Genomic DNA, 23,926 nt, shown 5'->3' with positions numbered 1-23,926 from the left:
ACGTGTGGCACCTTGTCAAATACCTTCTGAAAATCCAAATATACAACATCCCCTTTATCTATCCTACATGTAATCTACTCAAAGAATTCCAACAGGTTCGTCAGGCAAGATTTTCCCTTAAGGAAACTATGTTGTGTTGTCCTGTGTCTCCAAGTTCTCCATTACTACCTCTCTCTGGCTTCTCACATAATGCCACTACCTCATCCTGAATACTAAGTGACTGAGCCTTTTTGACCAGCCTCCCATGTGGGACCTTGTCAAATACCTTACTAAAGTCCATGTAGACAACATCCACTTTCCTGGTAATTTCCTTGAACAACTATAAGATTGATTCGACATGACCTACCACCCACAAAGCCATGTTGATTGTCCTTAACCAGTCCATGTCTATTCAAATACTCATATCTGGTCCTGTACAATACCATCCAATAACTTACCCACAACTGGTGTCAGACTTATTGGCCTATAATTTCCAGGTTTATGTTTAGTCAGTTTTATAAACAGTGGAACAACATTGGCTATCCTCTAATCCTCTGGTACCTCTCCTTTCACAAAGAATGATTTAAATATCTCTGCTAGGACCCTGGCAATTTCTGCACTTGCCTCCCATAGGATCCAAGGGAACACCTTGTCAAGCCCTGGGAATTTATCCAACTTGATTTGCCTCAGGGTAGCAAATCCTGTAATCTGTACAGGATCCATGAAGTTGATGCCACTTTGGCTCACTTCTATAGACTCAATCCATCTCCTGAGTAAATATAGATGCAGTCAATTCATTTAAGATCTCCCCTGTCTGTTTCGGCTCCACACATGGATTAACATTCTGGTCTTCCAGAGGAACAATTTTGTCTCTTGCAATCGTTCTGCTCTTAACATATCTGTAGAATCCCTTAGAATTCTCCCTCACCTTGTCTGCTAGAGCAACTTCATACCTTCTTTTAGCCTTCCTGATTTCAGTCTTGTGTTTGCTTGCATTCCTTATTCTCCATAAGCACCTCATTTGTCCCTACTTGCCTATACCTGCTAAGCACCTCCATTTTTTCTCTTAGCCAGGGTCTCAATATCTCTTGATAACCAAGGATCATTACATTTGTTATCTCTACCTTTTATTCTGACAGGCTCATACAAGCTTTGTTCTCTCAAAATTTCATTTTTGAAGGCCTCCCACTTACCAAGTACACTTTTGCTAGAAAACAGCCTGTCCCAATCCACACTTGCCAGATCATTTCCGATACCATCAAAATTGGCCGTTCTTCAATCCAGAATATCATCCCACAGACCAGAACTACCTTTTTGCATTTGAAACTAATGGCATTGTCATTACTGGATGCAGAATGTTCCCCTACACAAACTTCTGTCACCTGCCCTGTCTCATTCCGTAATAGCAGATCCGGTACTGTACACATTCTCATTGGAGTTCTCCGTACTGATGAAGGAAACTTCCTTGAACACACTGGACAAACTCTATCCCATCTAGTCCTTTTACAGAATGGGATGCCTAGTCAATATGTGGAAATTAAAATCACCTACCATAACAACCTTATATCTCTCTTTACAAATTTCCTCTAAATCTCTCGGACTGTTGGGTGGTCTGTAATATAGCCCCCGTTAATGTGGTCATTTGTTGTTCAGTCGTTAAGTCGAGTCTGACTCTTCGTGACCTCACGGACTCCTGTACACCAAGCCTTCTTGTTGGAAACTGCCTCTCTAAGATCCCCCAAGGTCATAGACATTATCTGAGTAATATTATCTATCTATAGTATAGATAGTATATAGATCTATCATAGTCTCTGTCCTCACCTTCTTTTACTTTCTGTTTTACCTAATATGGGAGTCTCCTCCAAGGAATCCTGTCTTCTCATGATGTGGCCAAAATATCTGAGCTTTTGTCTCATGATCAAGCCTCCTAGAGAGCAGTCTGTCTGTATTTCTTCAAGTATTGACTTGTTGGATCTTCTTGCTGTCCAACGAACTCTTAACACTTTTGTCCAGTATCCAAGTTCAAAGGCGTTAATTCTTTTGTATTCAGCCTTACTAACTGTCCAGTTCTCACAGCCATACATCACGACTAGAAATACCATAGACTTGACTATATGGATCTTCGTAGTTAATGTTGTCTAATGTGGTTATATCTTTCTTATTTCTCAGTTCCACCCGTAACACCTCACCAGATGAGTTCTCCAGTTCTTCCTGATGGAGCACTGCCGTGACATTTTCCCTGACTAGTAACACCACTCATCCTCCTTTAATTCCTCCTGCTCTATCATGTCTAAAACAATGGAGCCCCGGAATACTGAGCTGTCTGTCCTGCCCCTCCTGCAACTGTCTCACTAATGGCTACAAAGTCATAATTCCAGTGTTGATCCATGCCCTGAGCTCATCTGCCTTTCCTACAGTACTACTTGCATTACACAGCTCAGGACACTAGTCACATCATGCTCAACCTTTTGATCATGACTTAGTCATGAATTTGCCTCCACAACCTCTCCACTTACTGTTCTGGCACTCTGGTTCCCATCTCGGTGTAACTCTAGTTTAAACCCCACCTACTCAAACTTGCCTGCTAGGATATTAGTCCCCCTCCAGTCCAGGTGCGAACTGTCCCTTCTGTACAGGTCCCACCTTCCCTGGAAGAGAGCCCAATGATCCAAAGATTTTATGCCCTCCCTCCTACACTGACCCCTTAGCCACGTGTATATAGTCTTCCTAGTTCTGGTCTCACTAGCACATGGCACGGGTAGCAATCCTGAGATCACAACCCTGGAGGTCAATAGACAATAGACAATAGGTGCAGAAGTAGACCATTGGGCCCTTTGAGCCTGCTCCGCCATTTTGAGATCATGGCTGATCAATTCCTTATCAATACCCGGTTCCTGCCTTGTCCCCATATCCCTTGATTCCCCTATCCATAAGATACCTATCTAGCTCCTTCTTGAAAGCATCCAGAGAATTGGCCTCCACTACCTTCCGAGGCAGTGCATTCCAGACCCCCACAACTCTCTGGGAGAAGAAGTTTTTCCTTAACTCTGTCCTAAATGACCTACCCCTTATTCTCAAACCATGCCCTCTGATACTGGACTCTCCCAGCATCTGGAACATATTTCCTGCCTCTATCTTGTCCAATCCCTTAATAATCTTATATGTTTCAATCAGATCCCCTCTCAATCTCCTTAATTCCAGCGTGTACAAGCCCAGTCTCTCTAACCTCTCTGCGTAAGACAGTCCAGACATCCCAGGAATTAACCTCGTGAATCTACGCTGCACTTCTTCTACAGCCAGGATGTCCTTCCTTAACCCTGGAGACCAAAACTGTACACAATACTCCAGGTGTGGTCTCACCAGGGCTCTGTACAAATGCAAGAGGATTTCCTTGCTCTTGTACTCAATTCCCTTTGTAATGAAGGCCAACATTCCATTAGCCTTCTTCACTGCCTGCTGCATTTGCTCATTCACCTTCAGTGACTGATGAACAAGGACTCCGAGATCTCTTTGTATTACTCCCTTACCCAACTCTATACCGTTCAGCTAATAATCTGCCTTCCTGTTCTTACTCCCAAAGTGGATAACCTCACACTTATTCACATTAAATGCCATCTGCCAAGTATCTGCCCACTCACCCAGCCTAACCAAGTCACCCTGAATTCTCCTAACATCCTCATCACATGTCACACTGCCACCCAGCACCTAACACCTTAACACCTAATTTCCTAAACTCCCTATGGAGATCCTCGTCACTTGTCCTACCCATATCATTGGTACCTACATAGAGACTGTTCACCCTCGCTAGCACCCAGGAGGCAACATACCATCCAGGAATCTTGTGCTCGTTTGTAGAACCTCCTGTCCATTTCCCTAACCAACAAATCCCCTATCACCACAGCGTGCCTCTTCTCCCCCACTTGCCTTCTGAGTCACAGAGTCAGACTCAGTGCCAGAGACCCAACCGTTAGGTCATCTCCCCACCCCCTGCAGTATCCAAAGTGTTGTGGAGGGGGCTAGGTACCCAATAAAGTGGCCACTGAGTGTATATTTGGGATCGTCTACTGCTGTAGCCTATCCACTGCACGGTTCGATGTGTTGTGCATTCAGAGGTGCACTTCTACACACCACTGTAGTAACCTGTCAGCTTCAACCAGCCTGGCCATTCTTCTCTGACCTCTCTCATTAACAAACCATTCTCATCCTCAGAACTGCCGCTCACTGGATGTTTTATATTTGTTTTTACACCATTCTTTGTAAATTCCAGGGAGCGTTGTGCATGAAGATCCCAGGAGATCAACAGTTTCTGAGATACTCAAATCACCTCATCTAGCACTATCATTCTACAATCAAAGTCAATTAGATCATCTTTTCCCCATTATGGTGAAGAACTGAACCTCTTGAGTATAGTGGAAGGCTTGTCTTGGATACTGTTTATACAAATCAAATCACTACTCAGTGTACTGAGCTAGAGTAAGGTAAAACAACAACAATGTAGAAAGGGTAAACGCTACTGAAGGACAGTGCAGGTGAACAGTAAAGTGCAGGGTCATTCATGTACCGTATATTGCACTGTACTGGCTCCGAGTCACCTCACCACTCTGGACTTCACTGTGGCTACGTTAAAATTGATAAATTGGTTTATTATTATCATCACGTATACCATGGAACTCTGAAAACTTTGTTTGGTATGTTATTCATACAGACATTACAATATTTCAAGACACCACCCACCCTGGATATTTTCTCTTCTCCCCTCTCCCACTGGGCAGACAGTATAAATATCTGAAAGAACATACATCCAGGCTTAAGGACAGCTTTAATCTCACTATCAGCCTCTTGAATGGACTACTCGTACAATAGGATGGACTCTTGGCCTCACGGTCTACCTTGTAATGATCTTGCACTTTACCGTTTACTTTTACACTGTCAGCATTGCTATTGTTTTCCTTCAATGCACCGAGTAACGATTTGATCTGTATAAAAATGTGCAAGACAAGCTTTTCACTATATAAAGTGTAAAACCTACAACGAAAGTGCATTGAGTCTGTTTTATCATACATGGTGGCTGTCCTTGAACCCGGTGGTATGTGCTTTCAGACTTTTGTATGCTCCGGATGGGGAAGAAGAGACAACGACTGGAGTGAGTGGGGTGTTTGATTATATTGGCTGCTTTACTGAGGCAGCAGGAAGTATAAACAGAATCCAGGGATGAGAGGATGGTTTCTGTGATATGCAGGGCCATGTCCCAGCTCTGTAATCCTGGGGGAACAGTTGCCGTACCAAGGCCTTATACATCCAGATAGGATACTCTCTATGGTGCTTCAATAAAAATTGGTGAGGGTCAAAGGGGATGTGCCCAATTTTTAAGCCTCCTGAGGAAGTAGAAGCACTTCTGGGCCGTGACATCTATGTGATTGGACTAGCACAGTCGATTGATAGTTTTATTAGAAAGAGGAATCTGACTTTCTTCTCTTCAATATACTTACAAAGTGGCAACTGGAGATCAGGGCCCTGAAGTTTAGCTCCAGATGCGGAGGCCAAAAATCATGAACTCCTGCTTTGATGACATAATTTAGAAAAAGAGAAGTGTTTTTCAGAAATTGTGCAGGGAGACGTGAGACAGCTTCAGGAGTGTGGTGTACCAGTCTGGTCTCCACAGCCACAGAGAATGACAGAATCAGGACAGTGACTCTGCCACTGAATCCTGGCATGGTGGGTTTGCGGGTGGAAATATTAAACAGGGCCTGTACCCTATAGTTCAGAAGACGAGGAGTGATTCACAGATTCTGATGAGTTGCCCGGTGAGACAGATGGAGGATGTCCCTGCTGGATTTCCATAACAGGCTCAAGAAAAGGGGTCAGTTTCTAGGGCAAACGAGACACCAAGACGGAAGGTGGTGAATTTTGGGAATTCCCTGTGCTGCAGGGATCCGGGTGCTCAGTCACTGAGTAGATTCCGCTGTGGAAGGTATTGAGACACACAGGGATAGAGCAGAAAAATCAAACAAAGGTAGAAGGTTGCAGATAGAGCTCGCCAACAAATATAACCATATAACAATTACAGCACGGAAACAGGCCATCTCAGCCCTTCTAGTCCGTGCCAAACGCTTACTCTCACCTAGTTCCACCGACCTGCACTCACCCCATAACCCTCTATTCCTTTCCTGTCCATATACCTATCCAATTTTACTTTAAATGACAATATCGAACCTGCCTCTAACACTTCTACTGGAAGCTCGTTCCACACAGTTACCACTCTCTGAGTAAAGAAATGCCCCCTTGTGTTACCCTTAAACTTTTGCCCCCTAACTCATGTCCTCTTGTTTGAATCTCCCCTACTCTCAATGGAAAAAGCCTATCCACGTCAACTCTATCTATCTCCCTCATAATTTTAAATACCTCTGTCAAGTCCCCCCTCAACCTTCTACGCTCCAAAGAATAAAGTCCTAACTCGTTCAACCTTTCCCTGTAACTTAGGTGCTGAAACCCAGGCAACATGGCGTAACTAGGATTAGTGTAGGTGGTCAGCATGGAACAGAGAGCCTGTTATTGTGCAATATCAATCTATCTCATTGAACTAGGAAGTGGGGAAGAAGGGCTGAGTGATTTCCTCTTGCCTCCCCTCCCAGCTACACCCATCTCTCCGCCTCCTTCCACTTACCTCTCCATATCCCCTCCCTCCATTTGCCCTCTATTTCCTTCTCCCCTTACTCCACCTCCCCTGTCTGCTCATCCCTCACCACTTCCTTCCTCCACCTTTCCCCTTCACCTTATCCATCTCCTCCTCAATTTCCCTCCTCCTCCACACTTCCCCTTACGCCTCCACCTCCCACTCTACTTGATGGGCAGGTCCTAAGGAGGGGGAGGGGGTGGAGGAGTAATGGACCCAGAGGAATGAGGGAAATCAAATGAGGGAGGGGGTGGGGGAGGGGGGCAAGAGACAGAGGGAGTGGTTACCAGACGTTAGAGGAATCGATGTTCATGACATCAGGTTTAATGCTTTCCAGACAGTATACGAGGCGTTGCTCCTCCAACCTGCCTCTGGCCTCAAGGACAGTGGAGGAGGCTGTGGGAACACACGTCGGTATGGGAGTGGGAAGTAGAATTATGCCACTGGGAGATTCTGGCTGTATGGATGGAATGAAGGTGCTTGATGAAATGCTCCCCAGTCGGCATGGAGCTCACCGAAGCAGAGACCCCACTGGCAATAAGTGAACAGATGGATTCACGTGGGAAGTGCTGTTCATGGCCCTGAACACTGGTGAGGGAGGAGGTGAAACGCAGGTGTAACGTTTAGGACTACACAGCTGTGACAAGGAGACCAGGTACAACGGCGGGGGGCACATCGCACCGTGGGAGTTGGTTGTGGGTGTGGCGACAAAGCTTATTTTGATCACAAATCCAGCGAAGGCTGAAGGATCTTCCTGTCCATTCCTAGGGATGACCGGAGCCAGTGCCATTCCGTTCCTCAGGAGATACGAGGCCTTGTGGTACAACCGAGAGTCACTGCGGAGGCAGCAGGAGCGGGCGAGGCGGTCAGCGCCGGAGGCTGAGCCCAGGGTCCGGCTGCACTTCATGGCCCATCAAAGGTAGTCTTCCTCGCGGGCTGGAGGGGTGGGGTGCGCCTAGGGAGCTGCTCAGTCAGAGTGCATTGCAATCGTTGTCCCCAGACTGACCTTCCCCACCCCTCCCACAGCCCCCAACCAAATCTCCCCACCCCCTACACTGCTCCTACCCCCTTACTCCTGTTACGTTCCCAGTAACTGGGTGACTTACCAGCAAAGATAGAGAGGTCCGCTGAAGTCTGATGGTACTATTTTCAAACGTTTTTATTTATAAAGGGGCACAAACGTATGGTTAATACAAAACATTCAGATCATATACATCGTCAAAACTCAATCTAAAGCACAGGTATAGTAATAATCAATCAGAAATAAGCTCTATCGTTGTCTAGGGGAATACTGAGTCCAATGGAATATAAAAGTCACTCATAAATCTGCAGGCTTTTCCGTTTGGGAACCGCTGGCATTTCATGTGTTGGAGAGAGAGAGAGTGGTGAGAAAGAAGGAACACTTGCCCGTTGTCTTTGCGAAGCAAATCCCTGTTGTTAGTTAAAACGGTTTTCCTTTGGTTTCAGCCACAGACTCCCGATCCAGAATCTAACGCACGTGGCTTCCTTCAAAATGGCTTCCCACTCCGACGGGAAGCGCTATCGTGTCTTCTTTGTGTGTCTCCTTGGTGCGTCTGAGGCCCCGCCTCGGCAGCCCACCTTTTATCTGGACTGGCAGGGTTGTAGATGTCAATCAGGGTGGGGGTGAGGCAATCTTTCCCCCATCACCCAGCCCACGTTGCCCTGAGGGTTTGCACGTAGTCCAGTCCCTTATTCCACAAAGGTGTCTCCCAAGACAATGGCTATGTCCATGGCTTTTGTCTGGCTGAGAGGCCAGCCCACATTCCAAACCGTAAGGCTTCTCTCTCTCTCTTGCGATTCTCACAAAGGAGGGGGCTGGGGTCATAACACCTCCCCTCTTAAAAGTTTTTTACCAGCGGTTAAAAACAAGTTGGTACAGGATTTTTGGAATCTAACATACTACACAAGCTTTTCTCTTCACAGAGTACTACCGTTATACATTCCAGTCAGTATCTAAACAGGTAACAATTACAGTGCCCCTTTCTTTAATATCTTAACATCACGTACCGTACTAAAGTCTGGTAGCATCAAACTTCTGCTCAATAACCACCTATTTATTTATTTTCTTCAGCAACACAACTAAGGAGGTGTGATCTTAGCTTAGGTGCATCTACAAAAGTTTATACAAATACTAATCGTTTCAGTCGTGTTATTTCACCGGCAGGTCTCCAAAGGGGTTGTCTTTATTATTCACAGGCTTTGTCGCAAACCCGTACAACCGGCGTTGCTGTTTAAAAATGACAATTTCTATTAACCATCGCCTCTTTTCCGGGGAGTTCCCCCGTGGGGAACTTGAGTAATTTGGCGAGGTACTCTCCCGCCTTTCCTTTCCACGAGGGTTATTCTCTTAACTCCGTGTCCCCAACCTCGTCCATCATGGGAATTTCCACCCAATTCTTTAATGCTACACAGGTAGTTAACCCTTTTGTCAAGACCATGCAGGCTGATGTGTTTCAGTTCGAACCTTTTTCTCCGGCCGCATTTAAATTTCGGCTTCCTCACAGCGCTTTCTTGAATAACAATAGCGTGTGAGGCACCCTTACATTCCAAATCAACCTGTAATCGAGGCGCAGGCATCAATCTAGACTTTAACTTTTTTTCATTCGAGTTGGGAACTACAGATTTACCGTTCTCTTCCACAACAACAGTTATCTCCCCATTCGTAAACTCCACATTAACTCTGAACACCCCCTTCAGCACAACCATCTGGGAACTCACACTTCCCAAGGTTAACCCCTTTTTTCCCGAACCAAGTCTATCTGATCCAAAAGGACGGCCGTCTCTTCCAGCTGAGTCAAATACCTCAGATTTTTTCTGAGCTCCGTGACTAGGTTCAGGACCACGTGCATCCCCATCTTGGACACACTCAAACGGGGCATTGGCCTCTTCCAGGCTTTCAATACCCGTACCCTTTTCAAATTCTAAATTCCCCTGATCCTCCCAGTTACTCTCTGGGCAACTCACTTCCGGAGTAAACTCAACCCCGCGGGCTGAAACAACCTCATCTGCCAACCCAGCAGACTTCTTCAAGGTAATGGCATCCTTTTCATCTAGGACTGCCCTCATTTCATTATCGGGAACACCTTTAGAATCATCCATGTCCAACCCTGGACCTTTTAACAGCTTTATCTGTTTCTCATCTTTATTTCCTACCTCTAGGACCTTTTCCTTCGCTAAGGGCAGATCTACCTTCTCTCCCTTACCCCCTTTTACGTTACTATTCCTCGATTTACCACCCTCGAAACCCTTGTGGCACAGGGTCGGTAAAGACGTCTGGGCCAAATCAAAACTGGCCAATTTTAAACTGCTCCCGTTCTCAGCTGCCGCTCTCGACAGGCTGCCAGTGATCGCGCATGCGGGATAAGATCTTGGAATCTAGGGGCGGGACCTCAACACTCACAGGCTGGCTCGTCAGCTTCATTGCTGACCAAACCTTACCACCGGCTAAATCATTACCCAGAAGGACGTCCACGCCAGTTCTCGGGAATTCTGATGGCACCCCCATTTCAACTGATCCATACACCAGCTCACAATCCAAAATGACCCTACGCAAAGACACCCTTTCTGTCCATTTTCCTATTCCTCTCAGGGTTACCTCGCCCGTTGGAGGTCCAAATTGTAATACGTTACGGCTAATTAATGATAGCTCCGCCCCCGTGTCTCTCCAAATCCGTACGGGAATTGGTGGGTCCCCCTTCCTCACAGACACGGTTCCGTTTGACAGATAAATCTCCGACCCCTCGCGCTCTCTGCTCCCCTGGGACCCTCTTGCCGATTTTCCGATTATCACTGCACACCCGATAGGGATCGCTGCTTTCCCTCTCTCTGGCTCCTTTCTCGGAGCAAAGAATTTAGATGCAATATGACCCACCTTTCCACAATTAAAACAGGTCAAGCCAGGACCTCTCCTGCCGTCTTGCCTCTCCTCCTCAATTTTACCACTAGCTCCCAGCGGGATCTCTGCCTCAGCCGGCGGGCTTTCTCTACCGTTCCCACGGTCTCTCTGGTAACTTTTTGGGGAGGAAAACTTTGTCTTGTGGGTTAGGGCATATTCATCTGCGAACCTAGCAATTTCTGAGATGGACTGATTCGTCCTCTCATTCAAATACATCCGGATCTCTTCCGGAACACAACCTTTAAATTCCTCAATCAAAAATAACTCCCTGATACGCCCATAATTCTCGGCCACCTTTTCCGCGGTGCACCAACGGTCCAAGAGCACACCCTTCTCATGGGCTAGCTCGGTATACGTTTGATTCCACCCTTTCCTTAAATTTCGGAACCTTTGTCTATACGCCTCAGGTACTAACTCGTAACCTCGGAGAATGGCCTCCTTTACTTGGTCATAATTCCCTTCCCCTTCCGGGGGCAATGCTGCATATGCCCTGGCTAGAGCCGAGAGACATGCAACAGTCAACGCTGCCTGGACTTGGCCAGGAGGTTAAGGTGGCTGAGGTTTCAGCCCAGGAGCACACTATCTTTCAGAGTCCCAGCTCCCACCTCCTCCCCTCTGAGCCCCTCCTCTCTGGGGAATGCGTCAGGCAGCAGTGGACTCGGAGATGTCCTGCAGGCAGAGTTGTGGGAACTCAGCTGGACTCCACTGTCCAAGGAGACTGTGTCATCATCGCTGATTATTTGATTATTCTAGGGTCTGGGGTTAGACCAGCCCCTCCCCTCAGCTGACTATGCAACCCACTGAAATATTAATGCAAAAGGCGGGTGCTGGATCTTTTCTTCAGCGAAGGACACCCATTTGAGTGGGTGCAGAAATGATTCACAGGGATTTTACTGGGACTGGAGGGCTAAAGATGAGGAGCTGGAACTGTTTTCCCTGGAGATGGGTTAGGGTTAGAAGACCAAGGGATGATCTTATGAAGGATTTTAAAATTATGTGGTGAATAGTCACAGAGTTTTCCTGCTGAAAGGGAGTCTAAAGCTCAAGACCATAGGGGAGATGAGGGGGCTTCCCCTGTATACTGAAGGCCACTTCACTGGTCTCCATTGTTATACACACCCAGGGCTAATTGTGAACATGAAATGGAACAAATAAGTTACATCTTTGTTGCAGGCAATTTCATCTCCAATTGAAAAGAGACCCAAGTATGTTCACAGAAGACTTTAGAATTGAAACCAGAAGTGGCCAGAACTATGGAGACCTCTCACATATCTATTCTGGGGAGTTGCAAGGTAGGTCCTGTTCTGCGGCTGGTTTACGTACATCCCCTGAAGTCCTTTCCTTTGATTATCATAGCTCTCAGAGCCTCTGTTACTGCAATGAAGCTGGGACTTAAGTTTGACATACCAATGCAGTGCACAGTTGTTTGCCTGGATTTTACAGTGTATTAATAGAAGGACATGTAACACTTTCATTTGATATTCCTTTTGCCTCCTTTTTACCAGAGGTAGTTGAGGACCTTTTAGTGTAACAGGGCAGAACTTACTTCTGGATATAATGTGTGAGAACAGAATTGTGATATCAGAGATTTCTCCTCAGATTGTGCTCCTGACCCAAAGCTATGAGATCCTTGGATGGCTGATAAACATAGAAAAGCAGTCTGAATTAGTTGTTACTGACTTAGTTAAAACCTGTGTGGATGAATGTGTGCATACAAGAACATACTGTACGTACCCAGATCAAAAGCCGTGGATGAACCAAAGGGTTCATAGCCTGCTCAGGGATAAATCTGTGGCATTCAAATCTGGCAACCCAGGACTATACAAGAAAACTGGGTACGACTTATGGAGAGCTATCTCAAGATGAAAGGAACAATTCTGAATACGTTTGGAGGCGGAATTTAATACACATCAACTCTGGCTTGTTTTGCAGGCCATTATATCATACACAGCAAAACCTAACATCATGGGTGGCAGTAATGCTTCACTCGCAGATGAGCTCGATGCCTTTTATCTACACTTTGAAAGGGAGAATAAAGCTACACCTGTGCAAATCCCTGCAGCATCTGGTGACCCTGTGATCTTGTCGTGGAGGCCGATGTCAGACTGTTTATCCAGAGGGTGAACCTTTGCAAGGTAACAGGCCCCAATGGTGTACCTGGTAGGGCTCTGAAAACCTGTGCCATCCCACTGCCGAGTGAGCTCAAAGACATTTTCAATCTCTCACGCTACATTCTGAAGTTTCCACCTGCTTCAAAAGGACAACAGTTATATCAGTGCCCAAGACAAGCAGGTAGAGCTGCCTTGACAACTATTGTCCAGTAGCACTCACACCTAGGGTGATGAAGTGCTTTGAGAGGTTAGTTATGGCTAGAATTAACTCCTGTCTCAGCAAGTACCTGGACCCACTGCAATATGCCTATCACAACAATAAGTCTATGGCAGAGGGGATCTCATTGGCTCTTGACATGGCCTTGGATCACTGGGACAATACTAATATCTATGCCAGGATGCTGTTTATTGACTATAGTTCAGCACTTAACACCATCATCCCTACAGTTCTGATTGAAAATCTACAGAACCTTGGCCTCTGTACCTCTCTCTGCAACTGGATCCTCGACTTCCTAACCGGAAGACCACAATCTGTGTGGATTGAAAACAACATCTCCACCTCACTGACAATCAACACTGGCGCACCTCAGGGGTGTGTGCTTAGCCCACTGCTCTACTCTCTCTACACCCACGACTGTGTGGCTAGGCACAACTCAAATGCCATCTACAAATTTTCTGATGACACCACCATTGTTGGCAGAATTTTAGATGGTGACGAGATGGCGTACAGGAGTGAGATATATCAGTTAGTGGAGTGGTGTCGCAAAAACAACCTTGCACTCAAAGTCAATAATGCCACAGAACTGATTGTGGACTTCAGAAAGAGTAAGATGAGGGAACACACTCCAGTCCTCATAGAGGGATCATGATTGAGCATTTTCAGGTTCATGGGTATCAACATCTCTGAAGGTCTATCCTGGGCCCAACATATTGATGAAGCTATAAAGAAGGTATGACAGCAGCTATATTTCATTATCTTTTTCAGGAAATTTGGTATGTCACCAAAGACACTTGCAGATTTCTACAGATGTACCATGGAGAGCATTCTGACTGGCTGCATCACCACCTGGTATGGGTGGCGGGGGCTGGGGGGAACACTGCACAGGATCAAAGTAAGCTGCAGAGAGCTGTAAACTCAGTCAGTTCCATCATGAGCACCAGCCTCCATAGTATCCAAGCTGACTTCCAGGAGCGATGCCTCAAAAACACGGCATCCATCACGTATCCACCTTCTCACTGTTACCAACAGGAAGGAGGTACAGAAGCCTGAAGGCACACACTCAGCAATTCAGGAACAGTTCTTTCCTCTACTATCCTATTTCTGAATGGACATTGAACCCATGAATACCACCTCACTACATTTAAAAATTTTTTTTGCACTGCTTGTTTAATTTAACTATTTCATTATATATTTATTGTAATTCACAGTTTTTTCCCTTTATTATTGTGTATTGCATTGTACTGCTGCTGCAAAGACAACAAATTTCATGACATATGCAGTTGATTCTGATTCTGAATGGAAACCCTAGTACTTTTTTCTAGTAGGATAATGGATTGGATAAAGGACTGGAAATTTGCAAATGTCTCTCTACTCTTCAAGAAGGGAGATTTACAAATGATAGGAAAGTATAGGACAATTAGTTGGTAACATTTTTGAGCCTATTATTAAGCATGAAGTTCCAGGGTACTTGGAAGCACGCAATAAAATAGCTTGGTCAGCTTTGTTTCCTTAAAGGGAAATATTGCCTGACATATCTGTTGGAATTCTTAGAGAAAGTAACAGGCAGGATAAACAACGAGAGTCAGTGGATGTTTACTTGGATTTTCAAAAGGCCTTTGACAAGGTGCTGTATGTAGTTTAAGATGGTGCCAGTAACTGGCGACTCTGCGCGTGCTCTGCTGAGCAAACTGCTCTCTACACTATCCTATACCCGAGAAACCCTTCTAAACCTCCAATTTGCTACATCTAGCAAGATCAACAACACCCTGGCGAAGTTACTGACTCAGCTGGAGATCATCGACGTGCCAGAATTGCTTCAACTCCAGACCGTACCTGGAACCGATCATCAAGGCCTGGTCCAAGGTCCACCACGTTCCTGGAGACCCGCGGCCTGCTACCGTGTCGGAGCGCCTGGAGACGTGGCCCATTTTGACCAGCACCTCTCCGAAGCAAACGAGCACACAGAAGTGATGTCGGAGACCTCAAGATACCCCAGATGCTTCCCCAGAGCGACCACTGTAGAGCCTCGTTGGTGGCCATCCACAGCTGCCGGAAGTGAGGCCTCTGCCGCCAACCTTGGAAATTGAGCCTGGGGCTTGGCTGGAGCAGAGGCCTCCACAACCATGACACAGTTCACGGACTTGTTTCAGCTGGCAGCCCGACCCTCCGGGATTAAGTGTGGGCTTTGGGGCCTGACCCGATCAACAGCCTGGGTCCTCGACAGTTGGAAATGGCAGCAGAGCCTCCCCCATCACTCAGCCCGACCTGGAGCGCCTGACGACGCAACCTGCTGATCGATCCCCGCGGGATGCGTCCACCAACCTCAAAGAGCTGCCAACAACACATTGCATCGATGGAAATCTGGAAAGATGCACAAATTACCAAGGAAGCGTGGGAAAAGAGCTGGGCTGCTGGTCAGATTGAAGCGGAGGGGCTCTGCCCACCATCCTACTAGCCAATGTGCAAGCCATAGAGAACAAGGTGGATGATCTTAAAGGGAGACTCACCTACTGCCGGGAGATGCAGAACTGCTGGGTATTCTGTTTCACAGAGACCTGGCTCTCCCCTGCTACCCCCGACTGTGCCATCCGACCAGAGGGATTTTCGATCCATTGGATGGACCGCACAGCGTCTTCGGGCAAGACAAAGGGAGGTGGTGTCTGCTTACTGATCAATACCACGTGGTGCTCGGACACAGTGGCACTGACAAGCTCCTGCAGCCCGGACCTGGAACATCTGTTGGTGAAGTGTCGTCCCTACTATCTGCCACGGGAATTCACCTCGGTCATACTGACAGCGGTCTACATTCCCCCCCAGGCAGATGTGGAGTGTGCTGTGAATACACTGTGTGCCAACCTCAGTGAACTTGAGACAGGTATCCGGAGGCTTTGCTCATTACAGCCGGGGACTTTAACCAGGCCAACCTCAGAAAAGCACTCCCAAAGTTATACCAACATGTCTCCTGCTCCACTAGAGGCCCAAATATACCTTACCACTACTACACAGCAGTCAAGGATGCCTACTGTTCCGTCCAACGACCTTACTCCGGAAAATCGGATCATCAAGCCGTACTTCTCCTCCCGGCTTACAAACAGAAACTGAAGCGGGAGGTCACGGTATCAAAAGTGGTGTCGCGCTGGACAGGGGAAACGGATGAGGTTCTCCGTGACTGCTTTGAATCAGTGGACTGGTTAGTATTCAAGGACTTGGCAGCTAACCTCAATGGGTATGCCTCAGCTGTCATAGACTTTATCTGGAAATGTACAGAGGACTGTGTGTCTTGCAAGACGATCCGGGTATTCACTAACCGGAAAACTTGGATGAATTATGAGGTCCACTCCCTTTTGAAGGCTAGAGCTGCGGCTTTTACGTCCGGAGATACCAGTTGCTACATGGAATCCAGGTGTGAACTCCGGAAAGCCAATAAGGGCGCCAAGAGGCAATATTGAACCAAGTTGGAAGCCCAGGCTAACCAGAGGGATGCCAGTAGACTATGGCAGGGTCTAAATGAGATCACTGATCGCAAAGAAAAGGCTGGGAATATCAATAACTGTAGCGCTTCTCTTCCTGATGAACTTAATGTATTCTACGCAAGATTCGAACAGAAGAGGAGCGTCCCGCCCCCTCTGGATGAACCGGAACTGGTGGCATCGAGATTCATCGTCACCGAGGTAGACGTTAGAAGAGCCTTCCTGAAGATAAATCCAAGGAAGGCGACGGGCCCAGATGGTGGCCCGGGACGGGTTCTCCGGGCCTGTGCAAGGGAGCTAGCTGGAGTGTTTGCTGACATCTTCAACTGCTCCCTGCTTCAGTCTAAGATCCCCTCATGTTTTAAGAAGGCAATGATAATCCCAGTGCCGAAGAAAAGCAAGGTGGCATGCCTGAATGACTACCGACCCGTGGCTCTAACATCAATTGCTATGAAGTGCTTTGAGCAATTGGTTATGGCACACATCAATCATAACCTTGACGCTTTGCAATTCGCCTACCGGAGCAACAGGTCAACGGCAGATGACATCTCTCTGGCACTACATTCCTCCTTAGAACACCTGGAGAATAAAGGTGCATATGTAAAGCTCCTTTTCATCCACTACAGCTCTGCCTTTAATACCATCATTCCAAATAAACTGATTCCTAAGCTCCTGAACCTGGGCCTTAGCACTCAGATCTGCAGCTGGATCTTCAACTTCCTCACAGACAGGACCCAGGCTGTAAAAATAGGGGACAAGCTCTCCTCTACAATCACTCTGAGCACCGGTGCCCCACAAGGCTGTGTACTCAGCCCCCTGCTGTACTCACTGTACACCCATGATTATGTAGCCAAGTTTCCATCGAACTCAATGTATAAGTTTGCTGATGACACCACATTTGTAGGCCGCATCTTGGGTAATGATGAGTTTGAGTACAGAGAGGAAATTAAGAACCTGGTGGTATGGTGTGAAGACAATAACCTATCCCTCAAAGTCAGCAAGACGAAGGAATTGGTTGTTGACTTCAGAAGGAGTAGCAGATCGCAGGACCCCATATACATCAGTGGTGCGCAGGTGGAACAGGTCAAAAGCTTTAAGTTCCTTGGGGTGAATATCACAAATGACCTGACTTGGTCTAACCAAGCAGAGTCCACTGCCAAGAAGGCCCACCAGCACCTTTACTTCCTGAGAAAGCTGAAGAAATTTGGCCTGTCCCCTAAAACCCTCACTAATTTTTATAGGTGCACCGTAGAAAATATTCTTCTAGGGTGCATCACAACCTGGTATGGAAGTTGTCCTGTCCAAGACCGGATGAAGCTGCAGAAGATCGTGAACCTAGCCCAGCACATCACACAAACCAATCTTCCATCCTTGGACTCACTTTACACCACACGCTGTTGGAGCAGTGCTGCCAGGATAATCAAGGATATGACCCACCCAGCCAACACACGTTTTTGTCCCACTTCCTTCTGGGAGAATGTTCAGGAGCTTGAAAATTCATACGGCCAGATTTGGGAACAGCTTCTTTCCAACTGTGATAAGACTGCTGAATAGATCCTGACCCGGATCTGGGCCGTACCTTCCAAATATCTGGACCTGACTTGCACTACCGTACTTTCCCTTTTCTATTTTCTAATTATGATTTATAATTTAAAGTTTTATTATATTTACTTCGATTTGTATTTCAGGGAGCGCGAAGCACAGAAACAAATATCACTGTGATGATTGTACGCTCTAGTATCAATTGTTTGGTGACAATAAAGTATTTGTATTGTATTTGTATTTGTATGTGAAATAAGAGTCCACGGTATTACAGGAAAGATACTAGCATGGATAGAAGATTGGCTGACTGTCAGGAGGCAAAGAGTAGGAATAAAGGGGGCCTTTTCTGGTTCACTGCCGATGACTAGCAATGTTCCATAGAGACCAGTGTTGGGTCTGCTACATTTTACGTTATATGTTTTTGATCTGTTTGATGGAATTGATGGCTATGTGGCTAGATTTATGGATGATACAAAAATAGGTGGAGGGACAGGTAGGATTGAGGAAGCAGGGAGTCTGCAGAAGGTTGATATTGGACAAGATGATGTTGTGGACATACATGTGGCAGATGGAATACAGCATAAAGAAATTTATGATCACGTAGAAGGATTAAAGGCATGGACTATTTTCTATTTTTAGAAATTGAAGGTGCAAGGGGTCCTGGGAGTCTTAGTGTAGGATTTAGAAACATAGAAAACCTACAGCACAATACAGGCCCTTCAGCCCACAATGCTGTGCCAAACATGTACGGTACTTACTTTAGAAATTACCTAGGGTTACCCATAGCCCTCTATTCTTCAAAACCCCATGTACCTATCTGAGAGTCTCTCAAAAGACCCTATTGTATCCACCTCCACCACCGTTGCCGGCAGTCCATTCCACTCAACACTCTCTGTAAAAAAACATACTCCTGACTTCTCCTCTGTACCTACTTCCAAGCACCTTAAAACTGTGCCCTCTCATGTTAACCATTTCAGCCTGGGAAAAAGCCTCTGACTATCCACATGATCAATGCCTCCCATCATCTTATACACCTCTATCAGGTCACCTCTCATCCTTCATTGCTCCAAGGAGAGAAGGCCAAGCTCACTCCTATGGACTCAGACCCCAAGATCCCTCTGATCCTCCACACTGCCAAGAGTCCTACTATTAATACTATATTCTGCCATCATATTTGAAATGAACCACCTCACACTTATCTGGGTTGAATTCCATTTGCCACTTCTCAGCCCAGTTTTGCATCCTATTTATGTCCCATTGTAACCTCTGACAGCCCTCCACATTATCCACAACACCTCCAACCTTTGTGTCATCAGCAAACTTACTAACCCATCCCTCCACTTCCTTATCCAGGTCATTTTTAAAAATCACAAAGAGTAGGGGTGCTAGAACAGATCCCTGAGGCACGCCACTGGTCACTAACTTCCATGCAGAATATGACCCATCTACAACCACTCTTTGCCTTCTGTGGGCAAGCCAGTTCTGGATCCACAAAGCAATGTCCCCTTGGATCCCATGCCTCCTTACTTTCTCAATAAGCCTTGCATGGGGTACCTTATCAAATGCCTTGCTAAAATCCATATACTCTACATCTACTGCTCTTCTTTCATCAATGTGTTTAGTCACATCCTCAAAAAATTTAAACAGGCTCCTAAGGCACAACCTGCCTTTGACAAAACCATGGTGACTATTCCTAATCATATTCAGCCTCTCCAAATGTTCATAAATCCTGCCTCTCAGGATCTTCTCCATCAACTTACCAACCACTGAATTAAGACTCACTGGTCTATAATTTCCTGGGCTATCCCTACTCCTCTTCTTGAATAAAGGAACAACATCCGCAATGCTCCCATCCTCGGGAACCTCTCCCGCCCCCATTGGTGATTCAAAGATCATCGCCAGAGGCTCAGCAATCTCCTCCCTCGCCTCCCACAGTAGCCTGGGGTATATCTCGTGAAGTCCCAGTGACTTATCTAACTTGATGCTTTCAAAAAGCACCAGCACGTCCTCTTTCTTAATGTCTATATGCTCGAGGTTTTCAGTGCACTGTAAGTCATCCTTACAATCGCCAAGGTCCTTTTCCGTAGTGAATACTGAAGCAAAGTGTTCATTAAATATCTCCGCCACCTCCTCCGGTTCCATACTCACTTTCCACTGTCACACTTGATAGGTCCTATTCTCTCATATCTTATCCTCTTGTTCTTCACATACTTGTAGAATGCCTTTTCCTTTATCCTGCTCACCAAGGCCTTCTCATGGCTCCTTCTGGCTCTCCTAATTTCTTTCTTAAGATCCTTCCTGTTAGTCTTATAACCTTCTAGGTCTCTATCATTACCTAGCTTTTTGAACCTTTCATAAGCTCTTTTCTTCTTGACTAGATTTAAAACAGCTTTTGTACACCGTGGCTCCTGTACCCTACCATCCTTTCCCTGTGTCATTGGAACGTACCTATGCAGAACTCCACGCAAATATCCCCTGAACATTTACCACATTTCTGCAGTATATTTCCCTGAGAACTCCCAATTTATGCTTCTGAGTTCCTGCCTGATAGCCTCATATTCCCCCTTACTCCAATTAAACATTTCCCTAACTTGTCTGTCCCTATCTCTTTCCAATACTATGGTAAAGGAGATAGGATTGCGATCACTATCACCAAAATGCTCTCCCACTGAGAGACCTGACACCTGACCAGGTTCATTTCCCAATACCAGATCAAGTACAGTCTCTCCTCTTGTAGGCTTATCTACATATTGTGTCAGGAAATCTTCCTGAACACACCTGACAAACTCCATCCCATCTAAACCCCTTGCCCTAGGGAGATGCCAATCAATACTGGGGAAATAATAATCTCCCATCACGACAACCCTGTTACTATTGCACCATTCCAGAATCTGTCTCCCTATCTGCTCCTCAATGTCCTTGTTACTGTTGAGTGGTCTATTGTTACGTACTCGTGACACGTGACAGTGGTACCCTTGTCACGTGACTGGGGTTGAAGCTATACTGGACTTGAGGTAATGGTCTTGTGATGGTGGAGTGACGTCATTTTCCCGCCAGTAGAGATCATGTGACAGGTTTTTTTTTACAGGGTATAAGAGGAGGACCCCTCCCTGTGGGGTGGGGCAGTTCGTGGCTGGATTTGCCATGTTGACTTCATGCCACTGTGTGTTAATGTGATGACGCAGTTTAGTTGAAAGATGAAGTTTTATCTATTGCCTAAAGTTTAAAAGGTCATTGCCAGCAGTTTCTTTACAATACTGCTAGTTAAGAATCAGTGGAGAGTGAAGATCGGAGTTCGGGAGTTAAAGATCGAGGAGAATCGAATTTCAACGGTGAAATGGGTTCAACCTTATTTGATCCTTATTCGAAAGGAATTCGTTGACTGTTCTCGTGTTAATCTCTGCGGGATTGCAGAAGATTGAGGACAGTGTGATAAAGGAAAGGTCAGTGCCTTTAAGCTGTTACGTTTCATAAAATTCTTCGTGAGAAAAGTGCGACGCCGGGGATCGAAACAAAACGACGTGGAAGAGAATTTAAATCGCCTTAAAAAGTCTCTCCTTTTAAATGGCCTGTGAGCATTTTGAACTTTTGGCAATACCACTTTAAAGAACTGTTTTTGCAACATCGCTTTAAGAACTGTTTGAGCTGCATTGCTTTAAGAACTGTTTAAGCTGCCGCACAGCAGCTGATTTCCGGTTACGTTAGTGTTTGTTTACTTTTGGGGGGGTTTGTTTTCAGTGTTTAATAAACGTGTTATTTGTTATTAAAACCCTTGCCTAACTCACATATATTTATTGTTGCCTGAATACGTAACACTATAAAAAACACCCAGTAGAGTTATTGACCCCTTTTTGTTCCTAACTTCCACCCACAGAGACTCCATAGACAATCCCTCCATGACTTCCTCCTTTTCTGCAGCTGTGATACTATTTCTGATCAGCAGTGCCACGCACCCACATCTTTGGCCTCCCTCCCTGTCCTTTCTGAAACATCTAAAGCCTGGCACTCTAAGTAACCATTCCTGCCCCTGAGCCATCCAAGCCTCTGTAATGGCCACAATATCAGAGTTCCAAGTATGATCCAGGCTTTAAGCTCATCTGCTTTGTTCATGATACACCTTGCATTAAAATAGACACATCTCAAACCATCAGTCTGAGCACATCCTTTCTCCATCACCTGTCTACCTTCCCTCTCACTGTCTACAAGCTTTCTCTATTTGTGAGCCAACCGCCCCTTCCTCTGTCTCTTCAGTTCAGTTCCCACCCCCCATCAGCTCTCCCCAATAGCCTTAGCAAACCTCCTTGCCAAGATATTGGTCCCCCTTGGATTCAAGTGCAATCTATCCTTATTGTACAGGACATGCCTACCTCAAAAGAGGTCCCAATGATCCAGAAATCTGATTCCCTGCCCCCTGCTCCAATCCCTCAGCCACGCATTTATCCTCCACCTCACTCTATTCCTATACTCACTGTCACGTGGCACAGGCAGTAATCCCAAGATTACTACCCTTGTGGTCCTGCTTCTCATCTTCCTTCCTAACTCCCTGTAGTCTGTTTTCAGGACCTCCTCCCTTTTCCTACCTATGTCGTTCACCTTCCAACTTCAGGATATCATGGATGCGATCAAAAACATCCTGGACCCTGGCACCTGGGAGGTAAACTTCTTTCCTGCATCCTCAGAATTGCCTGTCTGACCCCCTAACGATACAGCCCCCATCACTGCTGCCATCCTCTTCCTTTCCCTACCCTTCTGAGCCACAGGGCCAGACTTTGTGCCGGAGACGTGGCCACTGTTGCTTTCCCCAGGTAGGCCATACCCCACCCCCAACAGTACTCAAACAGAGTATTTACTGTTAAGAAGAACAGCCACAGGGGTTCTCTCTAGTATCTGACTCTTGCTCTTCCCTCTCCTGACTGTAACCCACTTACGTGTCTCCTGAGGCCCCCGGTGTGACTACTTGCCTATAGCTCCTATCTATCACCTCCTCACTCTCCCTGACCAGACGAAGGTCATCGAGCTGCATCTCCAGTTCCCTAACGCAGTCCCTAAGGAGCTGCAGCTCGATGCACCTGGCACAGATGTGGCCTTCCAGGAGGCTGGGAGACCCCAGACATCCCACATCCAACACCCAGTACAGAACATCGGCCTCACAGACATACTTCCTATTCCTATTCCTCACAAGTAACTTACTTGGCCTCAACCTGTTATTGCCGAAGCCCTCCTTCTCTGACTCCCTCTACTCCCAACAGCCATTCCACTGCGCCCGTTAAAGCTGTCTTCTTTTTAAATTCTTCCCGCTGGTCTAACTCGCTGACATCCACGTGCCTCGTCAGTTGTGCCTCGATCAAACCACTGAAGAAAAAATGCTCTCCTTTTAAATTCTTCCCACCGGTCTAACTCGCTGACATCCTCTTGTCTGCTCAGTTGTGCCTCGATCCTGAAGGTTAACTTGAATGTTGAGTTAGTGGTAGGAAGACAAATCCAATGTTAGCATTCATTTCTAGAAGACTGGAATATAAAAACAAGCATATAATACTGAGGCTTTATAAGGTTTTGATCAGACCACTTTTGGAGTACTGTGAGCAGATTTGGGCCCCATATGAAAGAAAGGATGTGCAGATGTTGGAGAGAGTCCAGAGGAGGATGACAAGAATCATCCCAGGAATGAAAGAGTTAATACACAAGGAGTATTTGATTGCTCTAGGCCTGTACTTGCTGGAGTTTATAAGAGTGAGGAGGAATCTCATTGAAGTGTACTGAATATTGAAAAGTGTGGATGTATAGAGGATTTTTCCAGTAGTGGTTCAGACTAGGCCCAGAATAAAAGGACAAAGGGCTGAGGAGAAATTTAATTAACCAGAGGTGGTGAACCTGGGGAATTCACTACCAAAGACAGCTGTGGAGGCCAAGTCATTGGCTATATTTGAAGCAAATTTTATTGGTTATTAATTAGTAAGTGTGTCAAAGATTACAGGGAGAGGACAGGAGGATGGGGTTGAGAGGAAAAATAAATAA

General features: G+C 46.2%; 1 protein-coding gene across 3 annotated transcripts in view; it reads left to right on the top strand.

Moving 5' to 3' along the window:
* Positions 1-23,926, top strand: part of LOC140740048 (disintegrin and metalloproteinase domain-containing protein 10-like) — a 710,477-nt gene that overhangs the window by 9,493 nt on the left and 677,058 nt on the right. For all 3 annotated transcript variants that reach the window (XM_073068877.1, XM_073068876.1, XM_073068875.1), the window contains exons 2-3: positions 7,421-7,571; positions 11,742-11,860. In XM_073068877.1, coding sequence (XP_072924978.1) covers positions 7,421-7,571; positions 11,742-11,860 — 270 coding nt within the window. The remainder of the gene's footprint in view (positions 1-7,420; positions 7,572-11,741; positions 11,861-23,926) is intronic.

Source organism: Hemitrygon akajei, chromosome 16 (assembly GCF_048418815.1).
Source record: "Hemitrygon akajei chromosome 16, sHemAka1.3, whole genome shotgun sequence".
Classification (NCBI taxonomy): Eukaryota; Metazoa; Chordata; class Chondrichthyes; order Myliobatiformes; family Dasyatidae; genus Hemitrygon; species Hemitrygon akajei.
The sequence above is the reverse complement of the archived record's forward strand: the minus strand, read 5'-3'. Positions and strand labels throughout refer to the sequence as shown.